Raw genomic sequence first — 17,266 nt, forward strand, 5'->3', positions numbered from 1 at the left:
TCTGTGCCAAGGCCTCACCACCATGACAGACAGGAATTTCTTCCCAGTATCCCATCTAACCCTGCCTTCTGTCAGCATGAAGCCATTCCCCCTTGTCTTGTCACTCGATGCCCTTGTCCAAAGGGCTTCTCCAGGTCTCTTGGAGCCCCTTTAGGCACTGGAAGGGCCTCTAAGTTGTCCCCAGAGCCTCCTCTTCTCCAGGCTGAACAATTCCACCTCTCACAGTCTATCCCCAGAGCAGAGAGGCTCTGGTCCTCCTCATACTGTGCACCTTGGGATGGCTCCTCTCCACACCCTACAGAAAACGCTTCAGCAGAAGCTGTTTTGGGAATCTCCATGACACTATGGCACTGCTAGAGCTGGGATTTGACCTCAGCACCTTCCCTCTCCACCCCACTGGCATCCCCTAGGACAGTGCATTCATTTGGAGAGACACTGACCAAGCAGTTCAGCCCAGGAAGGTTAAGGCTGATGGTTCCTGAGTGGCAGCTCATGCTGGGAGACACATGATGATGCCAGATCCACTGGTGGAGGAAGAGGCTAAAAAAATGGGAATGAATTTCTCTTCCCAGAGTCCATTTGTATTCCCTGCTGCTGCCTGTTCCTGGAAAACTTGCTGTTGCTGCATTTCAATTTAAAAGACTTATTTAAAAAAATCACTGGAAAGGGGCAAAATTTACTGACTTTTCTTTGTTTTCAGCAGAAGAGATGAGATTTCTTTTTAATCTACCTGTGTCTCTGCAATCATTACCTGCTTTCCAGTTGTGTGGCTAATGAGTGTCAGGACCATCATTTTACTAATGGAGAAACTGAGGCATGGGCAATGACAGTGACATTCCCCAGGACATGGGTAGGATTATTCCTGGGACCTGAAATCCCTTTGTCTGGTTCCTGTGCTGCAGCCCCAAGCCAGTCACATGGAAATTACACTTCATAAATAGAAGTCTTACTGACTGCTTTTGCACACTTTTCTCTATATGATTTTTCTTACGGGTGATTATTATGGAAAAACAATTGCAGAACCAGGGGAGAGCTAATGGTCCATGTGGCAAATGAGCATGAGCAGGAGACCTCCAGCCTGACTGGTAAAGCAGAAAAACAGCGTGTTTTAGATTGGTTTAGTAAGGAAGCAGGCTAAAAACCCCAACCAACATTTATGGATGCAGAAAACAGGAGGGTTTTCAGAAAAAATAATTGTAAAATACATTTCCACATGTTGGAAACTGGAATCAGAGCTGCTTGAAGAAGGGTGGCTGGTTTTGCACAGACTGAGTTGCAGTCCTGGACCTTTTTAGCATAAAAGAGACTACAAGAAAGATGGAGAGAGACCATTTACAAGGCAGTATAGTGACAGAACAAGGGGGAATGGTTTCACACTGACAGGACAAGGGGGAATGGCTTCACACTGACAGAGGGCTGAGTTGGATGATGTATTGGGAAGAAATTCTTGTTTGTGAGGGTGGTGAGGCCCTGGCAGAGATTTCCCAGAGAAGCTGTTGGTTGGAAGTGTTCCAGGCCAAAATGGATGGGGCCTGGAGCCACCTGGTCTAGTGGAAAGACTTGTAACAAGATAATTTTCAAGGTCCCCTTCAATCCTCGTCATTCTATGAATTTATGTTTCTAAAATCTTTCCAAATGGGTTCAGCGAAATTGTGCAGTCCTACCTCCAGGAAGCAACATCCATAAATTCCAGAAGGAATTTACCTTCTGAGCAGTGAGCTAGAAGAGGTATCAACTGCCCCTTCAATCCTCTGTCAGTCTTGTCATTGCCCTCCAATGTACAGAGCCCAGGCTGTGGACTGGCAGTGGCTCCTTGGTTAGGATTTACCAGCTGTGCTTACCCAGGAAGGTCCAGGTAAGAAAAGTTGGTGTAGGAAGGTAAGGCCAGGCTGGGAAGGTCCTCTCCACACAGCCACCCCAAAAGGGGGTATGAATTAGGAAGCACATAAACCTGCAAGGAGAATTACTTCACTTCTTTAGTGAAACTTGTTATAGTAGTTGATGCTCAGGGTAAGGTGGGTGGATGTGTGAACATGCTGAAGAGAGGTGGGGTTTTTCTCTCTTTCAGAAAAGAAAAGGAACTTGGAAATGACACGTGATTTTAAGCGATACTGCTTTAGGTTGCTAATGCCTGTGTCTGAAATCTAGAAAAATGCTAAATTGAGATATAAGAGCTTATGCAACTATAGTTTTGCCAGTGGTGTGCCCAGCCCAACACTTCAGTCACACCCTCTCCCCACAATGCTTCTTTCTCATTTAATGCCCAGAAATTACTGGGGACAACCCAAGGCTTAGGGGAATTGCACAGGCTGATCATCCAAGCATCTCCATGCTTGGCTACAACATAAGAAATGTTGACTTAGCTCCAGGCTTTCACTAACAAAACTAGAGAGCCAGCCAGAGACAGCGAGAGGCAGCAGAACATGGGTGCAAGGTGCTGCAGTGGCAGAACATGGGTGCAAGGTGCTGCAGTGGCAGAACATGGGTACAAGGTGCTGCAGTGGCAGAACATGGGTGCAAGGTGCTGCAGTGGCAGAACATGGGTGCAAGGTGCTGCAGTGGCAGAACATGGGTACAAGGTGCTGCAGTGGTACATTATCATCCTTCACAGGCAGCAGTGCGTGGGTTGTGCTGAGGTGCTGCTGCTCTGCTCATCTCTGACAAATATTGATATATTTAAACATAATCTGGACTAGAAAAACACAACCAGATGTTGCTGGCTCTTGGATGACGGGTTACCTGATAGCCATTCCCACTTGTCCAAGGACTGACATTTACCTTGTGACACCACCACATCTCCACCCCAGGGGCTTTTCAGAACAGACCATACTCTCCACAGCATGTTTATTAACCACCTCTCCACCCTACGCTCCAGCTGCACCAGGGATGATGCTGCCTCTTGGAAACTGGACCCACAGTGGGAGGCATGGCAAAAACAGGGTCTGGGGAAGATAAATCCCACTTGATCAGATACAAATAGACCCTGAACTCCCAAAAAGAGTTCAAATCAGTGTGGTTTGGGGTAGTCAATGCCTTATGGGGAGTAAAAAGCCTTTAAGACCCCCCCTCCTTGTAGTTGGCCAACTGAGGTTCTGTTTCATTTTGCTCAAAAGAGAGTGTAGGTGTGCTGTGGGGCCGGGCTGGACTGGGCTTGGAGCAGCCTGGCCTAGTGAAAGGTGTGCCATGGCAGGGGCTTGGAATGAGATGAGCTTTAAGGTCTCTTCCAACCCAAACTATGCCATGATTCTAAGATTCTCTTCCCCACCTTTTCTTCCCTATCTCTTCTACCTCCTTTCCACAGGAACCCTCTGCTTAGTCTGTTTAGGAGCAGGAAGATATTCATAACCAGATCTTCTCACAGACTGAGAATGAGAGAAACTTCCCAGAGCTCTGGCAGCTGGATTTGCAGTGGGTAGGCTGGAACCCAAACAAGCGCCTAGGCATGACAGCTTTGTCACACCCACAGCAAACCAGCTCAGCAATACTATTTGCTGAATATTTTCTATTTCTGTAGAAATTGAAAGAAATAGGATTAATCTGACAACATCCATCCAGCTCTATCCCCACTAACAATAAAGGGGAAAACATAGGATCACAGAATTGTTTAGGTTGGAAAAGCCCTCTGAGATCTCAGAATCAAACTGTTCCCCCAGCACTGCCAAGCCCACCACTAACCTATGTCCCCAAGTGCCACATAAACAAAGCTTCTGAATCCCTTCAGGAATGGGGACTCCACCACTACCCATGACAGCCTGTGCCGGGGCTGTACAACCCTTTTGAGGAAGTCATTTTCCCTTATATCCAACCTGAACCTCCCCTGGCACAGCTTGCTATTTGGTTTAAGTCAGAAATCTCCCAAAATGGCCAGTCGGGCCTGTGAACTGCGAGCCAAGGCTGCAGAGCCAGACAGGAAAAAGCAGGTGGACAAAGCAAATTCCACCATATAAAAGCATTGATGTGACTTGGGATGGGTCTTCCAATGACCAGAAAACTTCTGTTTGTGATAAAAGCAGGATACGGCAAAATCATTGAGCACTGATTTTATCCTGAGGCAAACAACCTTTCCAACTTATACATTTGTGTATAAATTACTGCAATGAGGCAACACCACTGTGAACAGCTGTGCATTTATGCACGGAGAAGATGCACAGTTGTTGTGGTCGTAGACACACAGATCCATTTTAAACAGACTCCCTGCTTTATAAAGGGTGGCTCAACAGTTCCCCTGGACAGATGAAAGGACGAAATATTCACTGTCAAGCAACACCTGAGCAACTCACCAGGCAGAAATGGCTCCAGGTACTTTTTATTACAGTTTTAAAGGATTTGTCAGTGCTGCCATGTGTGTAGGGCGAGAGGAGATGATGATGGGGTGGTATGTGGTGGGATACACACACTCTGTGACAGCCCTAACTTGAAGTATGGCAATTTATAAACCAATGAAAAAGAATACCTTTCCCTGCAATGTGACTTTAATTCATGAATTAATCTGTAGTCTAAATAGGCCAAGTCCTACAGGCTCCAGGGCATTTCTCCTCCAAGGGGTATTTGTCTGAGATTAAGTTTGTGGTCTTTGCAGCAGACAGACACTAGTGTGAGCCAAGTGTCAAAGGCTGAAAACATTTAAGGTTGACAAAGATCACCAAATCCTGCAGTCATATCCCAGAGAGCCAGTCAGAGCACAGGTAATGTCACCATCTCTCACCCCAGCGAGGCAGACAGCCAGCATCACATCAGCAGTACAGCATAAACCATGTACCAGTGAGGTGCTCCCAGGCCTTCACTGGCACTCACCATCCCCTGCTTGCTCATGTAACCAGAGTGCACCATGCTCTTTTCACATGGGCAAGGACTCAAGAGAAAAGGAAAACCATGAGTGTATCAGGGAAAAACATTGGGACACATACTAGTTTTTATGGATCAACCACGACTCCACTCAGGAACAGACTGCTGGTAACACTAGGAGAAGCACAAGCTCTTGGTGGGGGCAGGTCTTGGGGAAAAGGTTTCAAAGAATTTTGGAGAAGGCTAAGCTTACTCTTGGTGCCAAGAGGCACCAAGGAAGATGGGCCTTCAGACAGCATGGACAGAAAAGACTGGGAATTAATTCCCTGGTGCCACTCCCTCCTCAACCCAGTTTCCTGAGGACGGCTAACACCTTCTGCTGTACTTTGCTGCAGGGTCATGGTTCTCTTCTCTCACCATTGCCATGATCACTCTGGGACTGCAGTGGCCACAGCAAGCTGCTGCCTTCCCGACCGTGCCCCTTTCCAGCCTGTTTGCCAACGCTGTGCTGAGGGCTCAGCACCTGCACCTCCTGGCTGCCGAGACGTACAAGGAGTTCGTAAGTGCTGTGCTCTCTGGTCATCTCCTCTGCTTTAGTTTGATGGCTTCAGGACTGTGTAACAGACACCTTTCATCTATTGGTGTTTCCTTTGTCCTCTTTTGATGAGGAGAGAGGGTGTAAGCAGGATAGCACAGGTTATCCCATTAGACTGGATCCTGTTTCCTCCTCTTAGCCCTCTGCCCCCCTGCTCTGATCCCTTCTCAGGACTATGGCTGCACAGGATCAGCTGGGACATGGCACACATATGTGACAAGACTTTCCTCTGTTAGTCACCTCTGGCCCTGGGAAGAGTCTGAGTACTTAAAACTAAACTATCTAGTTTCTTCCACTGACAGGAGCTGGCATGAGCTGTCCTTTGGGGTCATTTGCTTCTTGGGAGAACCTAATTTAGATGTGGTTTTTGTCCACCCCAACACCTTGGCTTAGGAAGACCTGTAGGCCCAGTAGCTATTGTGCCAACACAATATTCCTACCTGCCAACCCTATCCAAAGGCACCTTGTCATTTATTTCTTACAAGGAGAAAGCATTCAGAACAGCTTGGGAAGTGTCTGAGTTTTCTCCAGGACATGGGCAATAGATCTGTGTGTATTTGGGATGTCTCCATAGGAACGCACCTATATTCCAGAGGACCAAAGACACACAAACAAGAATTCCCAGGTAGCATTTTGTTACTCGGAAACCATCCCTGCTCCCATGAAGAAGGATGATGCTCAGCAGAAATCAGTAAGTTTTTTTCACCCTCAGGGCAAGCACAGACCTGCCTGAAGAGCCCCGCTGTGCTTCACTGCAGGAACAGAATGTTTTCATCTGTGCACACTTGAGTGCTTCATCCCCCTCCTCCCTTTTTGATTACTTGAACCCTGCATAAAGAAAGAAATACTTTTCTGGGCTACCCTGTAAATCACATTCCCACCCCAAGCATGAGAAAAACTATTGTTTGCACAGGACACAGGTCTGTGTGGTGCTCTTCAGCCTGAAAACTTTGTGTCTGCTGAAGCTGTAGGAGTGGTGGCACATCTCCAGGTGTTCCAGAGGGAGCAGGACATGCTTACAAATACCCCTGAACAGCTTTGACCCTTTCTTGTCCTAATTTCAGGACATCGAGCTTCTTCAGTTTTCCCTGGTTCTCATCCAGTCCTGGCTGACCCCGGTGCAGTACCTAAGCAAGATGTTCACAAACAATCTGGTTTTTGGCACCTCAGACAGAGTGTATGAAAAACTAAAGGACCTGGAAGAAGGGATCCAAGCTCTGATGAGGGTAAGTTGCAGCATGTAGCATGACTATAGAATTGCAGAGATCTCCCACACAGAGGGCACTCATATCTCATGGATCCTTCAGAAATCTCACCACCTTCCACTCTGAAGACCAGTGGCATCCTTAGGACTTTGTTTACCTTTAGATAATGAGATCCTGATACTGCACATTGGGTTTCATTACTAGGGAGGATAAGAAAACACAGAACAGATGTTAACACCCATCGCAAAGCGCTACTGCTCAGGAATCAGAACAATTCACACACAAAGTCTTCCCAAACCCAGCAACAAAAAATATTCAGTTGTTCTAACAGCAAAATAATGTTTGCTACATCTCCATGCAAAATACTTTGAAATGTGGCAAATTTTGTGATGATTCACAATATTTTATAAAAACATCTGTGTACAGATGGAAACCTGCACTCTGGTGTTTCCCTCATACATCAATACAGCATCCAGAGCTGAAAGCTGTGGGGTGACCCTCTTCAAGGAAGAACTAATCACAGATTCACAAGATGGTCTGGGTTGGAAGGGACCTTAAATCTTATCTCGTTCCAATCCCACACCATGAGCAGGGACACCTTGCACTAGACCAGATTGCTCCAAGCCCTGTCCAGCTGGGGTTTGAACACTTCCAGGGATGGGACAGCCACAGGTTCTCTGGACAACCTGTGCCAGGGCCTCACTGCCCTCATAGGGAAGAATTTCTTCCTAATACCTAATCTAAATCTCTCCTCTTTTAGTAAAAACCATTCCCCCTTGTCCTGTCTCTGTCCATGTAAAAAGTCACTCTCTAACTTTGCTCTAAGTCCCCTTTATAATCTACTTAATTTTTGCTTTGTTGCTTTAAATGAAGTTGTGTATTACCTGCTAGGACACCTTTTCAGTTATGTGTATTCCATAATTAAGTTTATCTGGCAGGCTCACCCTGTAGCTAGAGCTCTGAGACCTGCAGCTGTGAGAAATGAGTCTGGAATATTGTTTATATCTTCCAGCATTAAAATGTCTCTGAAAGTCAGACTCAGAGAGTAAACAGAGACTTCTGTCGTGGCCCTTCAGCAGGAGAAAGGGATAGGTAACAGTACCACATCCAGATTTTTGTGTGGGTAAGAAATTCTTTACTGTGAGGGTGGTGAGGCCACGGCACATGTTGCCCAGAGAAGCTTTGGCTGCCCATTCCTAAAGTGTTCAAGACCAGGTTAAATGGGGCTTGGAGCAACCTGGTCTAGTGGAAGGTGTCCTGGCCCATGGCAGGGAAGCTTCAAATGAGATGGTGTTTAAGGTCCCTTCCAACCCAAACCAGTTTGTGACTTCACGATTCTATGATTTTGGTCCCCGTTTGGTGTGTGCTTGGGCATTAGGAAATGGTACACAGAAATCAGCCAAACAATCATATTTCACCCATTTATGGCTCCTTTTTCTTAACCAAAGCTTTCCTGTATGTGGCAGCTGCTGACTACAGCAGGGCAGGAGGAGTGCAGCTCTCAGCTCCAGATGTACATGGCTTGGGTCTGGGTTAGAGCTTTGTTTTCTGGCAGAGTGGGAGAAAAGAGAGAATTATTTGCCTGGCTCTGTCTCCTTGACTGGAGGAGGTACAGAGAGACCCTGCAACTTACTCTTTATTTTAGGACTCCAAAGACACGCTCCTCGCTCCCTGCAGCCCTGTGTCCAGCTCCCTTCTCACTGTAGCATCACCCCTGCATCACTGCTCTTCCTGCAAACACATACATTCAAAAATATGTTAAAAATATTCTTTAAGAGTGGAGGGAGAAACCCCTGACCTCCTTTAATGTTCAGGGGGAACTGTGGCACTGGGCCTGTGGAAGATCATAAAATCATTGATGTTGGAAAAGACCTCCAAGGTCACCAAGTCCCAGACTGACCACTGCCTTGTCAGCCAGACCAGAGGACTGAGTGCCATGTCACAGCCATTCACATGAACACTTCCAGGGACAGTGACTTCATCACCTCCCCGTGTAGTCCCTTCCAATGTTTAACAATCCTTTCTGTGAAGAAATTCTTCCTGATGTTCAACCTGAAACACCTCTGGCACAGCTTGAGGTTATGTCATGTCCTGTCACTTGTTCCCTGGGAACAGAGCCTGACCCCCACCTGACTCCACACTCTATCAGGGAGTTAAGGAGAGAGAGAAGGTCCACCCAGAGCCTTCTTTTCTCTAGTCTGAGCCTCCCCAGCTACTTCAGCTGCTCCTGGTGCTCCAGACCCTTCCCCAGCTCCGTTCCCTTCTCTGGACATGCTCAAGCACCTCGATGTCTTTCTTGCCAGGAGGGGCCCATAACTCCCCCAGGACTGGAGGTACTCCAGCAGTGCCCAGGACCTGGGGGCTGTTCCTGCTGAACACACCATGGCTAACACAAGCCAGGTGCCATTGCCTTCTTGCCCACCTGGGCACACATGGGCTCATGTTCAGCCACTGGCAACCAGTACTCTCAGGGCCATTCCCAGCCACTCTGCCCCAGCCTGGGGCACTGCATGAGGTTATTGTGACCCATGTCATTCCCAGGCCCTCAGCACCTTGCAATCCTCTTGCAGGAGCTGCAGGACCGAAGCCCCCGGGGTCCCCAGATCCTCAAAGCCGTGTACGAGAAATTTGACATCCACCTGCGCAGTGAGGACGCGCTACTCCAGAACTATGGCTTGCTCTCCTGCTTCAAGAAGGACCTGCACAAAGTGGAGACCTACCTGAAGGTGATGAAGTGCCGGCGCTATGGAGAGGGGAACTGCACCATTTGACACCGGTGACAGTTCCCTTCCTGCTCCAGCCTCTTGCTGACCATGGCTGCCCTACTCCTCTGAAAGAAAACTGGAGAATAAACCTGCTACTGCCAACATGTCTGCTTTTTGGGGTGGGACAGGCTACTGTGAGGGGCTGGGAGGGAGGAGTGGCCAATGGGACAGGGTGGATTTGGGGCTCAGGATGTGTATTTGGGATTAAAGAAGTGTATTTGGAGCTTGGAGGGATAGGGGATTCAGATTTAAGGACAGCTTTGTACTGGGGAGTAGGTTTGAGACTGTGGGTAGATTTGGAGCTGGGGAGGAATTTGGGAGTAGATTTGGTGCTGAAGTGTGGATTTGAGTCTGAGGAGGGTGGATCTGGGGATTGGATTTGGTGCTGAGGATAGATTTGAGGAGGTGGATTTTCGGTTGAAAGGGATAAAGTTGGACCAAAACATGTGGAGCTGGCACTGATGGTTGGATTTAAGGCTTGAAGGAACAGAGTGCAATAAAGAATAAAGTGCAAGAGAAGGTGGAATAGGCTTGTATCCCCAAAGAAGACTTTCAGAGACATTTGTTTGGAAAAGGTTCTGGGAAAAGGTCCTGCTGTGTTTTATCTTTATTTTTCAGTATGAAGGTGGTGAAGACCTGTCAAAGGTACTCAGAGAAGCTGTGATTGCCCCATCCCTGGAAGTGTTCGCAGCCAAACTGGATGGGGCTTGGAGCAACCTGGTCTGGTGGAAGGTGTTCCTTCCCAAGGAAGGGGGGTGGAATTGGACAATTCTTCTTAAGCCAGACTATTGTAGGATCTTATGCTGTGGTTCTATGAGTATGAAATAGTCTCTTGGTGACGGACATTCCACCCCCAAGCTATGACCGCCACAGCAATGCCCCAGCTCTGCCTCCTCTGTCACCAGGTGACTACAGGCAGTCATTGTTCACACCTGCTCACACATCCCATGTGTGTTCTGGTCCCTCTGGCCTTGCTATTGGCAGTGGACCCGTGCCCAAGGCACTCCTGGAAGCCCTTCCACCAGCCCTGGTCTCCCCATGGTGTCAGCTGCTGGACTGCTGCCATGCTGGCCTGACCCCTGTGCCCCCAGCCACCAGTGGATGTGGGATCTCACCATCTTGTGAGTACCTGCCTATTGGGATACACAAGACAGATGATGGACTTTGGACCTGGTTAGCATAAGAGATTTGCTGCCAAGGCAACAAAATGCCTTGGCATGAACAGACAGCTTTCAAGATTGCAAGAAGATTAAATCAGACGGACTTACCAGAAAAGAAAAATTACATCAAGCTCTGCAAGCAAGAGATGTTGTAAAATGTATAAATTTGTTTATGTGATGATTAACCAAATCGTCGTTGTAAAACATTACCAGCCTTCCTAAAATAGTATATAAGCATTTGTACTCCACAATAAATTTGGATTCTTTGACCATCTCAAAGTCTTTGATGTACAGACAGATGACTCTTCAACTAATTAAAGTTGAAAAGAAGGGTATTTATTGCAACACGCTGGACACGTGGAATAATTTCCAAGTACATGTGCAAGGAGTCACAGACTCCTGCTCTCTGTTTATACAGAAAAGGTTTTACACACCCAAGCAGTTTCTAAGGACACATAATACATTATCATTACCTACCCGCCCTTGTATTGTAATCAGCTGAATATCCATTGTGGCTGCGCAAATGTACTCCCTTAATTGGGTCACTGGGATTTTGAAATAAGGGAGTGGGTGTATGGGAGGAAGAAAGCTGTCTTCCTCACTGTGAACTCTTCACCCATGGCCAGCTGGCAGGACTTTTTGATCTGCTGGTCATGGTTCAAGCCTCTCCTAACTGTTTGATTATTCTTAAGGCAAGGTGTTTCTGTGGTCTCTGCTCCTTCACAACTCATCTATCCCTTCATGTATCCCTGTCACTCCTAGCTTCTCTTTCCTAATGTAATTGTCATTCTTTAACAAAGGTACTTGATTCTTGCCACTTATTTTACTACCTTAGCTTCTTAACTAATTTTAAAATCTTAACTAAATATGCAATCTTCTACTATCCCAGTTATATTCCCAGCTGGCCCCTCAACTCATCTGCAGTTTTCAATTATCCTAAATGTATTTCCAGCTGATCCCTTGACTCATCTTCCCCATCTCTCCAATCGTCAATTCCCACCACCCCACAGATCCCCTTCAAATTCCTCTCCTCGGCTTGGTCTTGCTGCTAACTCCTTCTGGGACAGCTGGGAGACGTGGCAGAAGACTTGGTAGTTCTGGGAGGCTTGTGCTGCACTACTAGGGAGAAACCAGGCTGGCCATGCTATGGTATTTCCAGGCAAACCCTGTTTCTATCTCAGCAGCAGAATTTGCAGGGAAAAGCGTTTTCCTGAGGGGTGGCAGTGTAAATAATTTCATTGTAGAGATTTCACTGATGTCAGAGACTGAAATCCTTCAGGCCTCAAACACTGATATAAAGTTATGCTCATTATAACAAAAACTCTATAAAGAAGCTAGAACCGAAGAAGCCTTCCTGAAGATACCTGACTGGGACTTTGACCTATAAGTTAAACTACTAAGACTAGGTAAAGGGAAAACCCATTTTTTAATCATCACAGGCCTAGGAAAAAACAAACAAGGCTGAAGGAGGGGAATGCATCCACAAGAAAGCCAAATTCAACAGAGATTCTTCCCTGGCTGAGTTTGGGGTGGGGGAGACCACAGCCTGCCAAAGCCAGGTTTTCACTGACTCCCCCCGAAATGAGGGGAGGACAGGAGGTTTTGGGTGTAACCACTGGTCAGAGGCAGTGAACACCCATCCTTCCTTACACAAACTGGCCCAGCTGTGGAACCCCCAACCCCACAGGTAAGATCCATGGGACATTCATGTGAGAGGCAGCTGAGGGAGTGCCATAATCCATCAAAGACCCCTGAAGTGCCCCCACCAGAGTCACTTCTGAAGCCTTTCACCACAGGACTTTGTTGCATGTCATGCAACGAACCCAGAGTCTGTTGTAAGGGACAATGGCAAATTCCCCCCTGCCCTAGGGAGGTGCCTGGGTTCTCCTACCCAGCCTGAGTGTAAATTAACCCATCAGATTCTGTGCATTCTGGGGAGACCTTCACCACCAATACAACCATCTGGAGAGGATCAACAAAACGTTGTTGGGATCCACAGAGCAGTGGTATTTCCTTACTCTGTCCCTGTCACTTCCTTTCTGTCCCCTGCCCCCCAACCCCCATTTTTTATTTCTTTTCTTTCCTTCTCTCTCTCTCTCTCATATTTACTATCAAATAAAATCCAAACTGTTGTCACTGGCATATGGTCTCATTTTTGTGTTACTTTGAGCAGAGGCATTTCTTAGAACTTTATTTACTGGATCTTGACAACTGCCAACTCTATTTCTGCTTTTGGAAAGCAAACACGGAAGGAGTACCAGAGGACTGAGACCTTGTATGTACCCTCCAGCATCTAAAATGTCAGGACTTCAAGTATTTCCCATCCTTTTGTCTGGTTTTTGAGCACCCATGCAACCCACTTCCATGTGAATTGAAAGCTGGACTGCTCAGCAAGGAGGTTGTGAACCCCCAGGGTTTCCTGGTATGGCAAGAATTGCCATGATCTGTGAGTTGTCTTCCATCCTACTGGATCTTCCCTGTGTCTGCTACCCTAGGGATGAGTTTATGGTCAGCTGCCACCATCCAGGAACAACTGCCTGCTCAAGGCATGAGCAGGGACAATCCCTGCAGTGACCCAAAGAGATGTTCCAGTAAAGCTGCTGCAGGACATCCTATGAAAATTCCATTTCCTCCCATGAAGCAGCTGGTGTAACTAAATCTGTTTGTGTCATTCTAGAATCCTCAAGGACAGTGACCTAGAGGCAGTGAAGCAGCATTCCCTGGAAGGCTGTTCCTGCTGAAGCACCTGTAAGCACAGTGGGCTGCTCCCTCCCCCTCCCCTTGGCCCCTTGCTGCTCAGCCCACCCAGCAAGGGGGCTTTGTCCCTCCCGCATTTCTGGATGCAGGCAGGGCAGCGCTGGGCTCTTGATGCTGCAGCAGTGTCCAGAGGGAGAATTCCTGTTTTTTTTGAGGACCAACATTTTGAGGGGTGAGAACCACCGAGAAAGGCAAGATCCAGGCATGCCCTAAAATAATTTTGGTGGGATCAGAGCTAGAACAAAAATCCTGGAGATGAAAGCCCCTGCTGGGCAGGAGGGTCATCGCAGGTTCCACACCACTGCAAACTCAGATCAGAGAGAAACACTGCAAGAATAATCAGAGACAGGGAGGATGCTGCCAGCATCAAAGCAAATGAAAGTAAACACAATAGTGCAAATGGAATTAACATTTGGTGTTCTAATTGTAACAGGGATTTATCTGGCAATAAGATCAAGCTGATTGAGTAATGTGCCTTTCAGCCACTGCCTTTTTTTGCAACGTCTAGGAGTTATAAACATTTCTAGTATATTTGGAGAAGCTTTTTTGCATCTCTAACATTTTATTTATTAAAAATATCAGGAGCATTTTCCAGTACAGTGACTGTTTCTCTTGCTAAAAGACAGCTGAGCTGAAGGGAACAATGCAGGTGGCTGGATGACCCATGCCAGGATAACAGATCCTAGCAAGGTTGTCCACAATCAGCCAGCACAGAAGACCTCTCTTGAAGGCTTTGCTGTATCCTGAAACAGAAATAAAAAAAGCACCTGTGCCCTTCATTTCCCTTCCTGGACATGTTAGAAAGATGGAGAAAATGGAAATTGCTTCCCTATTCTACCTTGGACTTGCAAATTTACTGCAAGTGGATACTGCTTTGCCCCAGCTTCCTGTAGGACTCATTTCTGTCGTCTTCTCTTTCTCCAGAAAACTTTCTGGGAATCACCTCACACAGATCCACAGAAGCACTTTCCAGGCATGGCATGGAAAGCGGTTTCTACAAGGCCTGTAAGTGTGACAGGGTCTAAACGCACATCAGAGCGAGACTCTGCAGGGACAGTGGGGAAGAGCAGGTTTGCTCTCTAAAGCACTGACTCCTACTGTGGATAACTTCCATGGCTCACCAGGAACCTGCAGCTGGGAAGCCACTTTTTCCTGACCTGCTTTTCTTCTCCAGAGCTTTCTTCAACCAGCAGCAAGTTCCATCAGCAGCAGTGGGAGAGTGGGATGATAGATAAGAAAGAAGAGAGTAGAGGCAGAATAACAAGGGTTGTGGGATGTGATTAAGATTTATAGCCAGAAACTTTGCTTTGTACTTAAAAGTGAAATACAAAGACAACTTGTGTCTCCAGACACCAAGTCTCCTTTAGACATGGGGGTCTATGTACATAGGAGAACACACAGGCAGGCCCTCTCCACGTGCCACTACCCACACAGCTCACGTCTCTCCCAACACCCCCTGTGTCTGAAACTATGCATTGGTCACCTGGTGGGAGTGGGATTCAACCTGTGAAAGGGGAATAATACACAATAAAGCTGTTGTTGGCATGGAGGTGGTATCATGGACTGTTGTAACCTCATTGTATGCACTGGCCCTGCATGAGATGATGTTGGAACTGGCCACTCCTGAGGAGGAGATGTAAGGTGTGGTCCTGGAGTGGAGAAGCAAGGAAGGTAAGATGCATGCCGTCTTCATCCAGGGGATGCCTTGAAAGTGCACTGCCTTCCTACCCCTCCCACTCAGAATCCATGCTCCATCTCCTTCTTGTGCTCAGTGGCATCTACATAATCCAGGGGTCAGTATGCATTAATTGCTGCTGTGACTAATAAAATTAACTTGCTTTGCAATTCTGAGTGCATCCTAAGGTTTTTGTGGCTGGGCAGCCTTAAAAACCCATGACATCCCCTCACAGCAGTCTGTTGGTTTTTTCAGGATCCAAAGTCATAACCCTCTGTATGTTATTGCTGACACAGCATTCTTCAAGCTACCTTCTATCAACTATCTTGGACCAAACTGATATAGATCTTTATCTCTCTCCAGTGCCATGTTCTCATCCATGAGCAGAGATGCTTTCCACTAGACCAAGGTGCTCCAAGCCCCATCCAACCTGGTCTTGAATACTTCCAGGGATGGGGCGACCACAGCTTCTGTGGGCAGCCTGGGCCCAGACCTCACTATCCTGAAAATTAAGAGTATTTTTCTTGTGCCTTATAATTGGTTGTCCCTGTTAAAATATTGCATGTGTGCATATGATTTCTTAATCAATCCTTCCAAGAACACTGGAAGGGTCTGGACCAACATCCTCAATTCAATTTGGTGCAGCAGTTCTGATCCTAAGAAAGTGTCCTCTCAAACCCTTGTTCCTCTTTGTAGTGGGTTGACTTTGGCTGGATGCCAGGTGCTCAGCAAGCCGCTCTACCACTCCCCTTCCCAGAGGGACAGGAGGGGGAAAATAAGACAAAAAGACAACTAGTAGGCTGAGATAAGGCAGTTTACTAAAGCAAAAAGAAAGCAAATTTTTTTTTGCACATAAGCAAAGGGGAAGAAAGTTAAATCTCTACTTCCAGTGGTCAGTCACTTTCCCAGAAGCAGGACTTTAGCATGCATAGCAGTTGCTCTGGAAGGCAAACATTGTAAGATAAGGAATACCCCCTGTTCTTCCTCCCTCCCTTAGCTTTTTTTTTCTGAGCTAACAGCATACGGTGTGGAATATCCCTTTGGTTAATTTGGATCAGCTGGCCTGGTTCTGCCCCCTTCCAGGATCTTGCCCACTCCCAGCCCATTGACGAGGAATGTTAAAGAGATAGCACTGCTCAGAAGTAGCCAAAACACTTCTGTGTTATCAGCACCTTTCTCTCTACCAATGCAAAACACAGCGCTGTGAAGGCTGCTACGGAAAAATGAACTCCATCTCAGCCAGATCAAATACACTCTTCCAATAAAAGATAAGACAACTACCAACCTTGCCTCATAGGTATCCCTAGATCACCAGGACTACAGCAGATCTCCCATCACTATGAATGAGGGTCATAAGCCTCATTTACATCTTGTGATCCGTTTTGGACCAGCTTGGGGAAATACGCAGCTCAGGAAAGGTAAGTAATGGAATCCCGAGTGGTTTTGGAATCCTGAGATGTGTGAATAAGATTTTCTGGCAAAGATGTTTTGGGTCTTTGTCTTTAAAGTAGTTCATCTCTGTGCTGCTTAGCTCTGAGACAAAGGTCATCAGTGAAAGTATTTCAGTGGTTCACGTCTGACCTGCTTTTGGCTGGGATAGGGATAATTTTGTTCTTAGCCTTTTGATGTGCTCCACTATAAGGCAAAGTACTGGTGGATCCATTCCTTTCTCTTCTAATCCAGACCCCTAACATGAGCATCTTCTCAGCTGTTCCAGCCTTCTCCTTCCCCTGAACTATCTGGGCATAATACCTTCCAGCCCATCTCTGCTCCTTTACCTCAACATGGAAAAGCCATTTCAGGAAAAGCCACTTCATTATACTTCTTTGATGTAGGATAAAATATTAAAGCAGATTCATACAAAATGAAAGACATTTTACACAGGAAAGAAGTCCTGACAGTAACCTAGATATGCCACAAAAATTGACTCCACCAGCAGGAAAACCTGCCCCTTGCCAGAGCAAAGTGGGGTAAATTATGAAAGATTCATAAGGGTAGAAAGAGAAATGAAGTTAATGGAATGACAGAGCAGAAAATAAACAAATCAAGGTAAAGGAAAGAAAATATAAAAGTCAGTGGAGGAAAGGGGGTGTGAATGGGGGTTAAATAATTCAGATTAGGATTTATAAGAGTCTTGAGGAAACAAGGGACCATAAGTCATCTAGGAATCACTGGTGGAGGGGAGGGAACCAACCAAACCCAACATGAAATTCTAGGCATTAAAAAGAGCTATTGAATATTTTGTGCCTGGAAATTGAATCGCCCCAAACAGGGCCAAGAGACATTTCCAAGACAAAGTCCAAGAAGTGGGTATTTGCTTTATT

General features: G+C 46.7%; 1 protein-coding gene across 1 annotated transcript; it reads left to right on the forward strand.

Moving 5' to 3' along the window:
- The first annotated feature begins 816 nt into the window (after window positions 1-816).
- Window positions 817-9,356, forward strand: LOC132339757 (somatotropin-like). Its single transcript, XM_059870247.1, has 5 exons — window positions 817-850; window positions 5,181-5,344; window positions 5,955-6,071; window positions 6,445-6,606; window positions 9,156-9,356. Exons 1-5 carry the CDS (start codon window positions 817-819, stop codon window positions 9,354-9,356), a joined length of 678 nt encoding a protein of 225 aa, XP_059726230.1.
- Window positions 9,357-17,266: the final 7,910 nt, after the last annotated feature.

The sequence above is a fragment of the Haemorhous mexicanus genome, chromosome 2 (genome assembly GCF_027477595.1).
Source record: "Haemorhous mexicanus isolate bHaeMex1 chromosome 2, bHaeMex1.pri, whole genome shotgun sequence".
Lineage (NCBI taxonomy): Eukaryota > Metazoa > Chordata > Aves > Passeriformes > Fringillidae > Haemorhous > Haemorhous mexicanus.